At 37.9% G+C, this 15,808-nt stretch overlaps 1 protein-coding gene across 2 annotated transcripts; it reads right to left on the minus strand.

The window, feature by feature from the left end:
* Positions 1 to 50: 50 nt before the first annotated feature.
* pknox1.1 (pbx/knotted 1 homeobox 1.1) lies at positions 51 to 12,818 on the minus strand. Of its 2 annotated transcripts, none has more exons than XM_067409478.1 (10): positions 11,594 to 12,818; positions 10,763 to 10,893; positions 9,988 to 10,159; positions 9,732 to 9,902; positions 9,508 to 9,622; positions 5,897 to 5,994; positions 5,684 to 5,800; positions 5,521 to 5,597; positions 2,117 to 2,280; positions 51 to 1,434 (listed from the first exon to the last, which is right to left on the minus strand). In XM_067409478.1, exons 1-10 carry the CDS (start codon positions 11,756 to 11,758, stop codon positions 1,244 to 1,246), a joined length of 1,401 nt encoding a protein of 466 aa, XP_067265579.1. In that variant the 5' UTR covers positions 11,759 to 12,818; the 3' UTR covers positions 51 to 1,243. The 2 variants fall into 2 exon arrangements, with proteins under 2 accessions (XP_067265579.1, XP_067265578.1); XM_067409477.1 differs by having other exon boundaries at positions 58 to 1,434; positions 5,684 to 5,812; positions 11,594 to 12,817.
* Between the last annotated feature and the right edge of the window lie 2,990 nt (positions 12,819 to 15,808).

Consider the following 15,808-nt stretch of genomic DNA (forward strand, 5'->3'; position numbering starts at 1 on the left):
ACAATCCTCTGATGTGTCATGAATAAGTAATTACACAAATGTTTCCAGAGACAAAGAAGTGACAATGCAATAAATAGGGAGAAAAAAGGACAAAGGCCCCCATCCATGCAAAAACTATTTTCATAGTTGCAAACCTTTGTAAAGCTTTAATGTTATACTATTGTAGTGTTTACAGTCATTAAATAATTGTTAAAAAAACAGCACACATTTAACAACATTTAATATAAAATGGTGACAACATATTCACACTTGACCTTTATTTGACTTTAATGTGGACATTTTATGCCATCTTCATTTCCAAAGCATCTATCATAAATCATGATTGATATGGGAAGCTTTGTACACGTTTAGATCAAACTATGTTCGCCTATAGAGCAAAAACAAAGAGTCCCTCTGAAACGAAGGAACATCTTCAGCATAAGGACAAAGATTATTGGAAGAGACTTTGATTTCACTCATATTACTCAATTTAGTCAATGTATCAGGCTTTCTGTGCTTATCAGCGTAATAGTTTTACAAAAGAATATGTAAGGCATTTTGTAAGTGAGTGTTAAAACCAATTTACATATTTAAAAATGGTTTATAATCCAACACATTTTGTTTTTTCTAAAAAAATCTAAGTCATCCCCTGAAAACAGGGCATAGGAGTATAGTTTCTGTACATAAATATTCCCTATAAAACACAAACTAAAAAAGAAAAGAAAAAAACACTTTTTTTATTTTACAACGTTCATATATAAAAATAATCTCTTTTCTCCTTAAACTTCGTCTTGGAGCCTCTCTACAAGCGTGAGCATACTGAAGAAAACATGAACATGCAGTGTGAATAAAACCAGCACAACGACAAACTCTTAAATTCTTGGCATTCAAATGAGTTAATATAGAAAACAAAATACCAAACATTCACTAAAGACACTTAAAAACGTTCCTCTGTGTTCCAACCTTCTTGAAGTGTATCTGTATAAAAGTGCACACACCTGCACGTCTACGCAATAAAAACAGGTGCTGAAATGCAACTCCTCGCACACTGCACCTCTCAGTAACGCTGTGCTCTCTGTAAACTGTTCGTGTGTGTTTGTGTAACGTATAGGCCAACATACAGTACTTTTTTTTTTTTGTAGTGCACAAGTATCAGCTTTGCTGAAAATCTACGAAGGGACTGGATCTCTTGCAACAAGCAGCATGTGCAAGTTTTCCCATGTAAATGTAAGCATGCAGTGTTGTGACCTGCAATCCATGTGGCTTAGTCGCTAACATCTAAACCCAGCCCGGTCATGTTGGCAGATGACAAATCTGTGTCGTCTTCATTGCCGCTTTCATCCGTTTCATCCTCGCTGTGATTTCCCATCATGACTTGCTGCATGGCAAGAGTTGCTCCGTCTGATGAAAGCGCCTGGAAGCCGTCTACATTCATCCCCACTGTAACCAGACTACCTGCACACAATGACAATACACATCCTATCAAAATTCAGTAGGAATCTGTAATATGAAACCAAGAAAATGGACATTATAGGTTTAAAGTTCATGACACACCAAGCTGACGTAAAAGAACCAGCGGCAATGTTGTGGCCTCGCATCGGTTTCATCTCCGCAGAAAAGTTGCAATTGAACACACCAAAAAGACACTAACACCTGCGCCTTCTTGTAAGGAAATAACTGTCTATATCAGCAGGTATCAAAAGTCTATATTCAGGAAACCGAAACAAGGACTGCAGATATACAAACCATAAAGCAGCGCTTGCTAACCATTTTGATTATCAATCATGCTGATTACTTTCTTCATTCAAGGCATCTCATGTTGTTATGAAAATACTTTCTCACACTGGAACGCTCAGGTAAGATGACGTTAACTTAGAACAGCCTTCTGTGCCCTCTTGAATTCTTTGCTCACTTACATCACTTTCGTGCTTTATTTCATTGCTCGTATGCTAAGCTGAACGGCCAATCGAAGTTTTCTCTCACTTCCGACACATGCATATTCAACATGCTCAATCGGCCAAAAAGCCCCCGATGGGGTCAAACCAGTGCGGAACACACCACAAACACTGGGCTTGGTGTGTCAGGAGCTTACGGTTGGGCCAATGAGTGTTGTAAGAAAACAATTTTGAGCAAGTACCGTCTGGCATTGTGAGCTGCTGCTGGGTTCCAGACGAGGCGATGGAGTCGGACCAGAAGCGGTGTAGTGGGCGGCTCTGAGCAGTCTTCTTCTTGGATTTAGATGACTCTGTTGAGTTGGCATCCAGCATCGGCTGCAAGATCCGTCTTCGAGCATTAATAAACCTGCAGGACAGACCCAGTCATTATTTGATATCACTTGCTATGCAGGATGAAAGACATTGTTATATCATGAATGAACAACACATGGAGAATGATATTTGTGATACTGATGATATCCGTGTCAAGGCTTGTATCATAAGACACAAAGGCTTTTTCAGATGGTAGACAATTTAATTATGCTGCCTTTTAATGTACCTCATTTTGGCCAAAAAGGCAGTATCATATATAATCTTAGTGGAGAAAGCAATCCCAGAAAGTATTTTGTTTGTGTTTTGAAATGTTGCAGAAGCACTGATCTATAATACTGATAATATTATTTAAATACCTATAATCTATAGATACATACAATGTCCGATCTGCCCCAAACTTCACAGGTTTTATTAGAGTCCTGACCTGAAGACATTTATATGACAATATTCAGTTACAGTCATAGCGCCACCTGTAGGTAACAGGAAATTACATGTTTTACACTGTGATTAACTCCTCATAGAGATTAAACCAGAAGCACATCATATATGGCCAGTCTAATCTTAAGGCCTTTGAGATGTTAAATTGCAAAGATCTTGAGTTTTCGTTGAAGAACGTGTCTGTGGCGGACTGACAAAGTCTGATGTTTCGCCATGAAAGAGGAAGCTGTTGTAACTCAGGCATACTATGTCTGATCTGCTCCAAACTTCACATGTGTGATAAGAGTCCTGGCCTAAAGACATCTATATGACAATATTCAGTTAGCTATAGCGCCACCTGTTGGCTGCAGGAAGTGTGGCACTTTTACATGACACTGCTATAATTCTCCTTTATTTACTCGCTTACATGCATGTACCCCATTTTTCACTGTTTTCCTGAGGCCAACGGGTGGTGGTTAGCCCGGGTGCGAGGGCCCTTTCATCGCTGCTTGTTTTGAATTGAAATTGTATTTATTTGGGTATACTGTTCACAATAAAATTATTTCACTTTGCTTATGCTGCTTCCTTGTTAAAGACTTGAATGCTTTACGTCATAAATGCCCAAATTGAACGTATGAGTTTTCCAGGTGCACATGAAGACAACATCTACTTAAGATGGCAATAATTTGGATAATTGAGCTGAACAAAGGTGCAACACTCACTCTTAACAGCTCAAACTTTACTTAAAAAACAACAGTACACAATAATAACACAAGTAGCTGATCTATAGCTTTTTTCATTAAGTATCTATGTTTTCTTTAAAGTTTGATTCATTGAACTGCTTTCTTGCCTTTTTTCCCCCTAATCTTATTAGGAAACTACCTCTCAATTAGTGAAGTTACACACCTGTTGGTGATTATTAAAGTGAACATAGCTGAGATTGTTACACTTGTTATCTGATGAAGGCCTTGGATGGCCAAAACATCATGTTTTTAAGTAATAAAGTATGAGCTTTTAAGAATGTGTTGCACCTTTGTTCAACTCAATTGAATTTTGATTTTCAGTTGCACCTCTTCTTGTATCGGTAGACCACCCTTTTTTCATATTCATTATAATAATTTGCATAATAAAATAATTTGGATATCTGAATATTTTAAGGAAATACATTAATGCACAGCATTTGAAAACTAAGTGTAAACACTGTGCATTTAATAGTGCACATAAGGAGTGTAAAAAATATAATAAGACTAGGAACTTTAAAATAGGGCTGTCACATTTTAATAATAAAGTAATCGGCAGACTATTTTGATGATTAAGAAAACAGATTAAAGTGAACAATAATGTGAAAAAAAGAACAATGCTTATTTTCAACAAATTATTTTCTATTCTTTAAAAGACTTAAAATTCATATACCAATCAGGCATAACATGACGACCACCTTCCTAATATTGTTGCCAAAACAGCCCTGACCCATCGAGGCATGGACTCCACTAGACTCCTGAAGGTGTGCTGTGGTATCTGCACCAAGATGTTAGCAGCAGATCCTTTAAGTCCTGTAAGTTGCGAGGTGGAGCATCCATGGATCGGACTTGTTTGTTCAGCACACCCCACAGATGCTTGATTGGATTAAGATCTGGGAAATTTGGAGGCCAAGTCAACACTTTAAACTCATTGTTGTGCTCCTCAAACCATTCCTTAACCATTTTTGCTTTGTGGCAGGAGCATTATCCTGCTGAAAGAGGCTGCAGACACCAGGGAATACCGTTTCCATGAAAGCGTGTACATGGTCTGCAACAATGCTTAGGTAGGTGATACGTGTCAAAGTAACATCCACATGGATGGCAGGACCCAAGGTTTCCCAGCAGAACATTGCCCAAAGCATCACACTGCCTCCGCCGGCTTGCCTTCTTCCCATAGTTCATCCTGGTGCCATGTTTTCCCAAGGTAAGCGACGCACACGCACCCGGCCATCCATATGATGTAAAAGAAAACATGATTCATCAGACCAGGCCATCTTCCTCCATTGCTCTGTGGTCCAGTTCTGATCCTCACGTGCCCACTGTTGGTGCTTTCGGCGGTGGACAGGGGTCAGCATGGCCACCCTGACTGGTCTGCATCTATGCAGCCCCAAACGCAACAAATTGCGACGCCCTGTGTATTCTGACACCGTTCTATCAGAACCAGCATTAACTTATTGAGCAATCTGAGCTACAGTAGCTCGTCTGTTGGATCAGACCACACGGGCCAGCCTTCGCTCCCCATGGGCATCAATAAGCCTTGGCCACCCATGACCCTGTCGCCGGTTCACCACTTTTCCTTCCTTGGACCATTTTTGATAGATACTGACCACTGCAGACCAGGAACACCTCACAAGAGCTGCAGTTCCATCACAATTTGGCCATTGTCAAAACTCGCTCAAATCCTTACGCTTGCCTATTTTTCCTGCTTCTAACACATCAACTTTGAGGACAAAATGTTCACTTGCTGCCTAATATATCCCACCCACTAACAGGTGCCATGATGAAGAGATAATCAGAGTAATTCACTTCACCTGTAATGTTATGCCAGATCGGTGTATATGTATATAATAATGCAGAAATGATGACTGGATAAAAGAGCATCAAAAATAAAGTTGTGGCACGCAGGGTGAGACAGAGAGCCATGGGAACAGAGCAAAAGTTTATTTATTAAAAAAATGGTCGGATACTGTTATAAACACAATGTATTTGAATGATTATGTGGATAACTTCTTATCATGCAGAGGGTGCTAACGGCCTGGCAACTGTTGTTGATACTGTGTAGACAAATGAACCAGCTAGGTCTCTGTCTGCTTTGTTTGATTGCTAAATTAACTTACCAATTGTTGACTTGGAGTAAAGTCAGGTTTGTTTGAGTTGCAATTTGCTTTTTCTCCTCTTCAGTGGGATAGGGGTGCTAGATAAAGAAGTTGAACAGTGGAATGATTAAGAATTTATAAAAAGCAAAACAGGTCAACTTTAAATATTTGTTTGCCTACTAACCGCAATGTGCTGAAAGAGCCAGGAGCGCATGACGTTGGTAGCCTGTTTGGGGAGAACCCCACGCTTGTTTTTAGGCGAGTTGTCGTCTCCCCCGAAGAAACTCAAGTCCTGATTGAACTGAAGTTGGAGCTACAGTAAGTACAAGCAGTAAATGATCAGTGATTCTGCTTGTGATCTGTATGTAAATGAGCTCAGCTGGGGTGTAATGCAAACCTGTGAGTTCTGGATATGAATTGTTCCAGGTGAGATGGCTTGTGTCACCACTTGTCCCTGTGGTGTGACTACAGTCACTGGCTGATATACTGTATTACCTGCACAAACAGGATAATTTATTTTCAATCAGAGGAACCATCATTTCAAACAAGCAGCCACTGATGCCAATTAGATTCAAATTGTTCACATGTAAGAAGCAAAATCTAGTAAAAATATAAATGAAGGCATTTTTTCATTAAATGAACACAATGTAATTTATGTACCAAAATTAAATGTGTAATTGTTTAAATGCAACAATAAAGCCACCTTCCCACTATCTCTGATGTTCACAAACGATTGTTGCATTTTGCCTAGTGGGAGTCAAGTATGTATTTACAAGGAGGCATTAATCATCTCGAGGTTTATTGAAGAGCCCAGTGGAAGAACACTGTATTCAGTTAGTTTACATCAGGAACAACCCTACTCACATCACATCTATGCATAACTTGTCCATACAATACTCCTGGAGTCCCCCTAGTGGGCTGGATAGTGAAACATCTCTCATGTAATACACAATACCCTGACAGTGTGAGTAGCACTTTATTTTTAAATTGGTCGTGAAACAGCCGTTACCCTCCGCTTATAATGAATCTATGAATACATCAACACAAAAAACAAATGACCACCAATACACCTGAAAGAATGTTATATGGCTGGCAACAGTTCTTTTAACCCTAATAGATAGAGTATGTAGCTTTTCATTTTTTCTTGTCAATTTCAAGATTCGTCAGGCTCAAACTGTGAAAGAATGGTTGGGAGGGAGGATTAAGAATCATTTTCACACATGAATTGGCACCTCTGAGTCCAGACCTTAAATTCATTGAAAGTTTTGGGATGTGCTGGAGGACACTTCACAGAGTGCTTGACTTGACCAAAAGAAAATTATGCAATCTTTGTGATCCTGGAATATGGCCATGATGTGTCTTCCTACATGGTTGTTTAAGAAATGAAAAGCTACACACAGCACTGATCCCAAACACGTAACATGCTAGAAAACAGTGGTATAAAGTATTTGAGTAAATGTAATGAATTACTGTACATCAGTATCTTTTTGGCTACTTTGTAGTTGTACTGAGTATCAAAGATATTAGCAACTTTTACTCTCTACTTGACTACATTTTTGAACAAGTAAATGTACTTTTTACTCCAGTACATTTGTGATGAGTAATTCAATTACACATTACATTTTACACGGCACCTAACTTTTTCTGCAGCAGTTTGTTTCTGCTATAAAGAAGTGATATCGCCATCTAAGGGCTTGTCAAACTTGTCAACAAGGCTACTTTATGTGAATGCAAGTGCATTAGCAGATTGTTGCTGAATTGCAGGTGTTTGATTTAGGAGATGCATCCAGTGCAAGTAAACTTACTAATTCTGTCATTAATTACTCACCCTCATGTCGTTCTACACTTGAAAGACCTTTGTTCATCTTCGTAAACACAAATTAAAGATATTTGATAAAATCCGATGGCTCAGTGAGGCCTCCATTGAGAGCAAGTTAACTTAGACTTTCAAATGCCCAGAAAGCTACTAAAGATGTTTTTAAAACAATTCATGTGACTACAGCGGTTCAACCTCAATGTTATGAAGTGACGAGAATACGGTTTGTGCACCAAAAAAAAAACAACTTTATTCAACGATATCTAGTGATGGCCGATTTCAAAACACTGCTTCATGAAGCTTTGAAGCTTTATGAATCTTTTGTTTCAAATCTTTTGTTGGTTCGGAACATGTATCAAACGATCTCAAACTGCCAAAGTCATGTGATTTCAGTAAACAAGGCTTTGTTACTTCATAAGTGTTTCAAAATTTCAGTGGTACACGTGACTTTGGCAGTGCTTCAAACCACTGATTCTTGAAGCAGTGTTTTGAAAACAGCCTTCACTAGATATTGTTGAATAAAGTAATAAACTATTCTCGTTGCTTCATAACATTAAGGTTGAACCACTGTAGTCACATGAACTGTTTTAAAAATGTTTTTAGTAGCTTTCTGGGCATTTGAAAGTCTAAGTGAACTTGCTCTCAATGCAGGCCTCACTGAGCCATCAAATTTTTATCAAAAAATACCTTAATTTGAGTTCAGAAGATGAATGAAGGTCTTACGGGTGTGGAACAACATGAAAGTGAGTAATTTATGACAGAATTGTTTTGGGTGAACTAACCCTTTAAGTACTGTTAAAATCAGATACTCTAAGACTTTTACCAAGTAGTATTGGAATTGGTGACTTGTAACTTGTAATGGAGTCATTTTCACTGTAAGGTATCTGTACTTTTACTCAAGTATGGTTTTCAGGTGCTCTTTTCACCTCTGCTAGAAACAATATATTCACAACAATAATGATCCAGTCAGACTCTTAAATATTTGCCTATTTAAAACCAAACTAAAGCAACTTTTCTTTTTTGGCCAGGCAGTTTTTTTTTTCTTTTTTCCCACTAGGACACATTTCTCAATACTTTTTAAAAAAACACTTCACACAGTTCTCCCTACCAACTTTTAGCTTGGCACAGCAGTCAATTTCACATCCAAAATGGACTAAAACGACCAAAGCACTTCATACATGTCTAAAATTGAGTTATTCTTCCATAACACTAACACAATTTTTTTATTCTGTAATAAACTGCAACAGTGTTTCCCACAGGATTTTGTGAGACTGTAGTGGATGGACATCGGTTCCTCTAGGGGGGTCCGGGGGCATGCCCCCCCGTTAGGAAAATTTTGTACATTTTATTTTTAAATGCATGAATCTAGTGCATTCTAAGAGCAAAATTAAGTGACTAGATCAATGAAGAAATTTGTTCTCTCGTAAACAATTTTGTGCTCTAAAAGTAAAAGACTGCACTAAACACACCACTTCATTATAGATAAAATAAAAAATGAATAAAAATATATAATCATAAGCTGACCAATAAATAAATAAGTAAACTAGGCGAGTATATAATTCAGCAGCAAAAAGTATTCTAGCCTAATTCTTGGAAGAAGAAAAAAAAAAAAAAGCTATGGAATGGCTTCAGATGACTTTGAATATAGTGCACGAAAATTTAATTGGTGCTAGTCTACTTATTTTGCTCTATGACTCCTACTTTTGCCATATAAAGGATCGCAATTATCAGACGGAAATTTAAATATTGCGTCATATCCGTATTCATATTTTGCGACTGTGGCGGGACCAATTAGAATGTGGCGGGCCACCACAGTCTAGTCAATGTATGGGAAACACTGTGCAACAATTATAAAATAATTATTTTAGACAATAATTCATAACGTTTACCAAAAATAGTGTTTAAAGAACATTATTTTAGTGTAGAAATACTGATAATTTTCACCTAGGGCTCATCGTTTGTTTAGAATACATCACATCCACTCAGGCGGTTGCTTTCAATCCATCTACAAAACTTTAAATATTTTAACGTAACCAAAGGTCAATTTGGATCTGCAAATGCTGCATATACATATGATCTTAACACTGTGCAGCTCCCTTACTGTTTTCCATTGGAAACAAATGATTTGTGGAATGTACAGACAGTGAAAAAGTGGCTTTCTTACTGAAGTTTGTAACAAATTAACTATGTACCTGTGACAACTTGTGATGGATTGACTGCTGTCACTGTAACATTGCCTTGTTGAAGACCTGGTGAGGGCACCACAATGCCCTGGGGGCTGAGGGCACCTGAGAAAGAGTTGGCCAACTGCAAAAGAATAAAATAAAATAAAATAAAATAAAATAAAACAAAAAAATATTCTCAGTGTGCTTGCTTTGAGTGAGAGAGTCTAAAATAAGAGGGGAAAGGCATTTACCTGGTCATGGACTGGAGAGTATGGGCTGCCTGGTTCTCCACTCAGTAGTGTCTCACTGTTCATCTTGGTCTTGAGGCAGGAAATGTAACGGCTGCAGAAGTCCTTGCACAGGTCACTAACTTTCTCTAGCTCTAACAGATGAATCCTCAGCACCTGGATGGCCTTGACCATCTGATAGCAAAGAAACACTTGTCAAGATCAAAGCTATAATGTATATACAGTAATATTAGCTATTTTGACACCGTCTGTCTCTTACCAGGTTGTCGAGGTCAGGGTCTTCACTAAAGAAGGCTTTGCCTTCTTTCTCTTGACTGCGTACAAAGTTTTCAATGTCAACATCAAAACTGGCAGATGTTACACAGTCAGAGCCCTGAGTCGAATGCTCACACTTCTCAAACAGCAGAGCCAAGAGAGGGAACAGAGGATGTCTGTAGTTGAGAAGAATCACGTGTAAGAGACGACACTGTTCAAAAGTTCGGGGTCGGCAAGATTTTGAATGCGTTTGAAAGAAGTCTTATGCTCACCAAGGCTGCGTTTTTTTGAAAACAAATACAGTAAAAACTGTAATATTGTGAAATGTTATTACAATTCCAAATAACTGTTTTCTGTTTTAATATATTTTAAAATGTAATTTATTCCTGTGATGCAAAGCTGAATTTTCAGCATCATTTCTCCAGTCTTCAGTGTCACATGATCCTTCAGAAATCATTCTAATATGCTGATTTGATGCTCAAGAAACATTTTTTGATTATTATCAATGTTGAAAACAGTTTTGCTGCTTAAGATTTTTGTGGAAACTGTGATTTTTTTTTTTAGGATTCTTTGAATAGAAAGTTCAAAATAACAGCATTTATTTGAAATCTTTTGTAACTTTATATCTTTACTGTCTCTTTTGATCAATTTAATGCATCCTTGCTGATTAAAAGTATTAATTTCTTTACAAAAATATTTACTTTTATAGCTAATGTATATTTATAGAATATACAAGATTTGAATTGAGAATTGACTTGAAATTCAGATAATCATGTCACCTATATATACAGGCTTTGTCGACATCCATTTGTGTTTGTGGTTCAGTGGATACAGGGCTGCTGGAGCTTCCGGTGTTTCCGTTGGCAAAGCCCTTTTCAAGGTCACTTTCCGACTGCTCCATTACCTGCATCTAATCCAGGAGAAAACACAAAATAATGATTTCATTTCATATATTGGGTCTAACTATTTGCTTGACAGTGTATTTTAGCATTTGTAGCTCAATGACTTTATAATGCTTCATGATGTACACTTTAACAGTTAAACTTGTACTAATAATAACAACAACACAGACAGCAATGAAATGTTTTTAAAAAAATATTTTAAATGTTGATTGTCAGTTTCAGGTCAAATTAAGTATTATAATAGTTCTTTAATTTCTATTAATTTTATGAGTTTAAAACCCTGATTTGTTGATTGTCAACCTCAGGATGTCAAACTTAACATTTAAATAAACTTTATATGAGATTTGCAATTTTTGTACAGATAAAAAAACACTTTTTTTATATACTATTTTTAGAAAAAATAAATAAAAATCAACTAAATATTAAATGTATAAAATATTTTTTGGCTGAATGGTTGAATTTGACAAATTTAGTCAAGACTATATTATGTAAAAAAAATAAATAAAATAAAATTAAAAAAAGGGGGGAGCGGGGCTGTGATTATTTCTGTTATGCTGTAGAAAAAGTGCAAATATTGTCAAAATTAAAAAAAAATTATAAAACAAAACTCGGGAACAGAACACCAAAGTATATGGTACATATGTAAATCACCAAACAGTAAAACATTAGTTGAATACACGAGTTGACACTTGAATACATGCCATCTACCTGCTGGTCTCCCTCTTGATATTTGTCTATGGACACAGACTGGGCAGCCATCATATTCAAAGTGGCCACTGCCAACACTGGGGCATTATACGGGCGGGCAGCAGGAAAGGACCTGAAAGTGACCACATGCAAACTTTTAAAAAAGGTTCTAGATAAAAACAACATTAGAGTAGTTAATGAATGTGTAAAACACTTTTGAACGGAATCCAATACTGGTTTATTTAAACGTATGACCGGGGTGTTTTTTTCTTTCTTATTATTTGCAGCCAGTTTAAACGTGAATGCATAACTAAAACTTGCGAAATGTGTTGATACTGAAATGCAATGTTTTGTACTGTAGAGCAAGGGTTTTTAAAGGGGTCAACAGGGGGGTGCTATGGGGTCTGTGGATTAAAGGTGCAGTATGTAAGATTTCTGTCCACTAGAGGTCGCTAGAGGCCGGTTCAAAACAAATGCGTAGCTTTATGACGGCAAGTTTGAGCACGCAGCAGAACTTTTATTATGCCACAGTCACCGGCGCTGCTTTCACTTTTCCGGTCATGAGTATGAAGTAACGCATATGTTTATCATATTAGATACATTTGATAGTGTTGAAAATTATGTTATAACGTTACTCTGCACATTCGCTTGGTGGCTGCTGTGAGACACTGTTACACACTGCACTAAGATAGATCGATTTTAGAATATCATATTAAATGCTGGATGGCTTGTGTTGATAAATGGCATGCAATTAATTTTAAAACGTATTGTATGATGGAGAAAATGCTGTATTACTGTTACTAAAAATAAAGCTGAATCTGATTATGCTATGTTAGCTACTTCACAAAATAGTGTTTTTCTCTGAGACATGGGCTGCATTCCAGTTCGGTTTTTAAATGCCCTTCCCTCGCTAACTTCCCTCGGTCTCGTTGACTCGGATGTACGTCATTGCTTACGTTGCACGAGTGCCCACTTCTGGCGGAACCTTTGCAATGGGCTGAACTGGAACGTCCTAAGCCCTTGATCACTTGGAATCCACTATGGAGCTGATTTATTATTTATTTTTTCCCCTTACAAATTTGTTTAATACAGCATTCTATATGTATAGATGTGTGTTTTAAATGTTTAAAACAATAATTAATATATCATAGAATTGTTTGTGGTGGAGTAAATTAAACGTGATATGCGCTGACGTCATAATCGTGTTGCATTGTGGGTTATGGATCTGCCTGAAGTGTACATGTGAAGTAGACTCGCTCCCTCGGTTAAAATCGAGGGAGCGAGTCTGTCCATGTAAACTTCCCTCGCCCACTTCACGAAGTGGAACGCACTTCAAAATGGCGGCAGGGATTCCCCCGAGGGGAAGTGTGTAGGGAAGTTCGCGAGTGCGTGTCTAAAACTGGAGTGGAACGCAGCCATGGTAAAGCATGGTACTCAAAAAAACAACAACAAACAAACAAACAAACAAAAAAATCAAGAAAATTAGATTTAAAAGGTGCTAAAGAGGATGTTTTGTTTTATACATTTTTGCAATATTATTTGAAACTGTCTTTAATAACTGATAGAAAACTATTTATTAGGTTCACTAAAAGGAATAATATTAATATACATTATCTGTGCACGAGGTAGGTCCTTAAAAACATCAGTAAATGATTGGCTCTCTGGCTTGGTAATCACTGCCATTACGTTCCTTGTGAGAGATGTGCGCGCTCCAGTAACTTTCCACAGGCGCTGTATGCGATGATTTTGCCAGGAGTAACAACTGCAGATTATGAGTTACCTGCGGTGAGTCCGACATAATGAATCCACTAACACGACACAGCGAATGCCGGTGGTAAACAAACACTCGTGTTCCAGTACTCGTGTACGAGTTTTGGGAGGCATTCCCTCGAAAGAAGGAGGGGAGTTGTTCTTACGCAAGCGCTCATTTCAAAAACTCACTAACAGTCTTCGGTTTCTCAGTCGTCGAAAACATCCTCTGTAGCACCTTTAAACAATAAGACTTAACGTGTTGAGCTATATAACAATTATTAGTTTTCTGTCTACAAATATATCAAAACAGTTCCCTTGTCTATTAAAATGTGTATTATATTAAAGCGCCTTTGGCGTTTCCATGGTTTCTACAAAATAAAACCGGAAACCGAGGGTAACGCGGGTATGACGCAATTGACAGGCGACTCCTCACACGTCCCGGAGCCTTGGTTAAAATTGCAATTTTCTCACGATTTACAAATAGCTGCAAACATTTGGGATATTTTAAGTACTCAAGTGAACTCAAGTGATTGCTGAAGTAAAAATATTGAACTTTCTTCTCTCGTGTCCTATTCTCATGCAATGCAGAATGGCAGCACAGCTGAAAGGTTTAAGGAAAAAAATTTATGTATATTTTTTGTTATTAAAAACAAACATGCAATCCCAGCCCAGATGAGAAAAAGTAATGCAAAAGTAATGTAACATTACTTTCCATAGAATGTAACCAAGTAATACAATTAGTTACTTCTTAGGGAGTAATGCAATATCATAATGCAATACTTATGATAAAAAAAGTAACTTTACCCAACACTATAATGATAAAATTAATCAAATTAAAGATATAATAAAAAGATGAAAATACATTTAAATAAATAATACACCTAACAGAACAGTGTTGTAGTAAGAGAAAATAATGTAACAGAAAATAAATATTTTCCACATGTGTATTATAATACAATTTTTTCTGTGTAAACTAGGTCTGTATATGATATATGAAAATATATACAGTAGCTGCATTTTAAATTTTAGGATAGGGGTCCCTCACATGAGAATTATATTTCGTAGCATCTCTACAAGATTGGAAAAACCCTACTGTAGAGCGACATGTCCATGCTCTAAAACAAACACATCCACAGGCACATCTGCTCCGATGGGCGCGAACGCTGTATTTATCAGGTCTTGCGGCACTGAGTTGGCGTGTTTTCAAGCAATCCCTTCACCGATGTAACGTTACATATGATATCCACTGCCCAGCACAATACCGTGCAAAACTATGGCCAACTCATGACAAGGATTTGTGAATCACAATTAACCAGAATACATTTGAGGGGTTCGTGTATAAACAAGTCTTTGTTGGTGTACATAACGAGATGTGAAGCACTAAACTGAGTCAGTCGGCGGTGGTCTTGTTCATTTAGACACTGACCAAACTTTGGGGAATAAGAAAACACTCGTCAGTTTAGCATAAACGTTCACATTGTTTGGACTCATTAGAAACCGTAGCAGCGGCGCTGAAGCAGAAAACGCCGTGTTTCTGTGTAACAATCGAGCAGAGCGGCTAGCTCGTGCATTAGCGCGCTAGCAAACACTGGGAGCGAGTCGCTATAGCAGCACACAAGGCGCGTGCCGAGAGCGCCAAACCGCCTCGCGTTTCTCGCACATGAGCGCTGTCTTCGATGTGTACGCATTTTAAAGGCCGCTAATTATTGTTAGTTTAAAAAACTATAAGCGCATGTATCTAGGCCTGTCGTCTCGCGCTCATCTGGCCTGACCGAGAGCTGCTAAACACGGGCCTTTGCTCAGCGCTCGTCCTCTAGAAGGAAACCTCCGGTCCCTTAAAAAGCCGACATTTTTTTTTTTTTTTTTTTTTACTTCCATAGATTTTTTTTGGACAAGATTGGCTCGACTGTTCCATGCAACTCCCGTGAGCCCCTAACAGCATATCCTCTCTTTCACTCAGCCGCGGGCATTTTTGTGTGTAGCTCAGATTGTTTGATTGATAGGGAACGGAAAAAGACGAGTTTGAGTGACAGCTTACCTGGGTGCCAATCTTCGTCACACTGACAAGCGGCTGCAGCAATCGGGATCCGCATTTGTCGCGCTACGTCATCACGCAAGGGGACGCAGGGCACTGAGCTCATGAATATTAATGAGGAGGGAGGAGAAGTGACGTGAGGCAAGGCGAAGTTCTCGCCCTCAGCGAATATTTCAAACACTCCCCGTTATGGGAGTACCAGGATCGGGACATTTTGTTTTAAAATCTGTGGTAATATCGTGCAGTTTAGTTGTTTGATGTTCTGCCTAAAAATGTCTTTAAATTTCTAAATAAATTGAAGGAATTTCTTTGCAAGCCTATTAGGTGATAGATAGATAGATAGATAGATAGATAGATAGATAGATAGATAGATAGATAGATAGATAGATAGATAGATAGATAGATAGATAGATAGATAGATAGATAGATAGATAGATCTCATTAGAGTA

Source organism: Chanodichthys erythropterus, chromosome 14 (genome assembly GCF_024489055.1).
Source record: "Chanodichthys erythropterus isolate Z2021 chromosome 14, ASM2448905v1, whole genome shotgun sequence".
Classification (NCBI taxonomy): Eukaryota; Metazoa; Chordata; class Actinopteri; order Cypriniformes; family Xenocyprididae; genus Chanodichthys; species Chanodichthys erythropterus.

Excerpts from the sequence above, each read along its gene's own strand:
- pknox1.1 (XM_067409477.1), bottom strand. The coding sequence starts at position 11,758 with ATGTTGTTTTTATCTAGAACCTTTTTTAAAAGTTTGCATGTGGTCACT. Across the intron at positions 10,894-11,593 it reads ATCAAGAGGGAGACCAGCAG|ATGCAGGTAATGGAGCAGTC; the intron begins GTAGATGGCATG and ends CTCCTGGATTAG. Across the intron at positions 5,995-9,507 it reads TCCATCACAAGTTGTCACAG|GTAATACAGTATATCAGCCA; the intron begins GTACATAGTTAA and ends CTGTTTGTGCAG.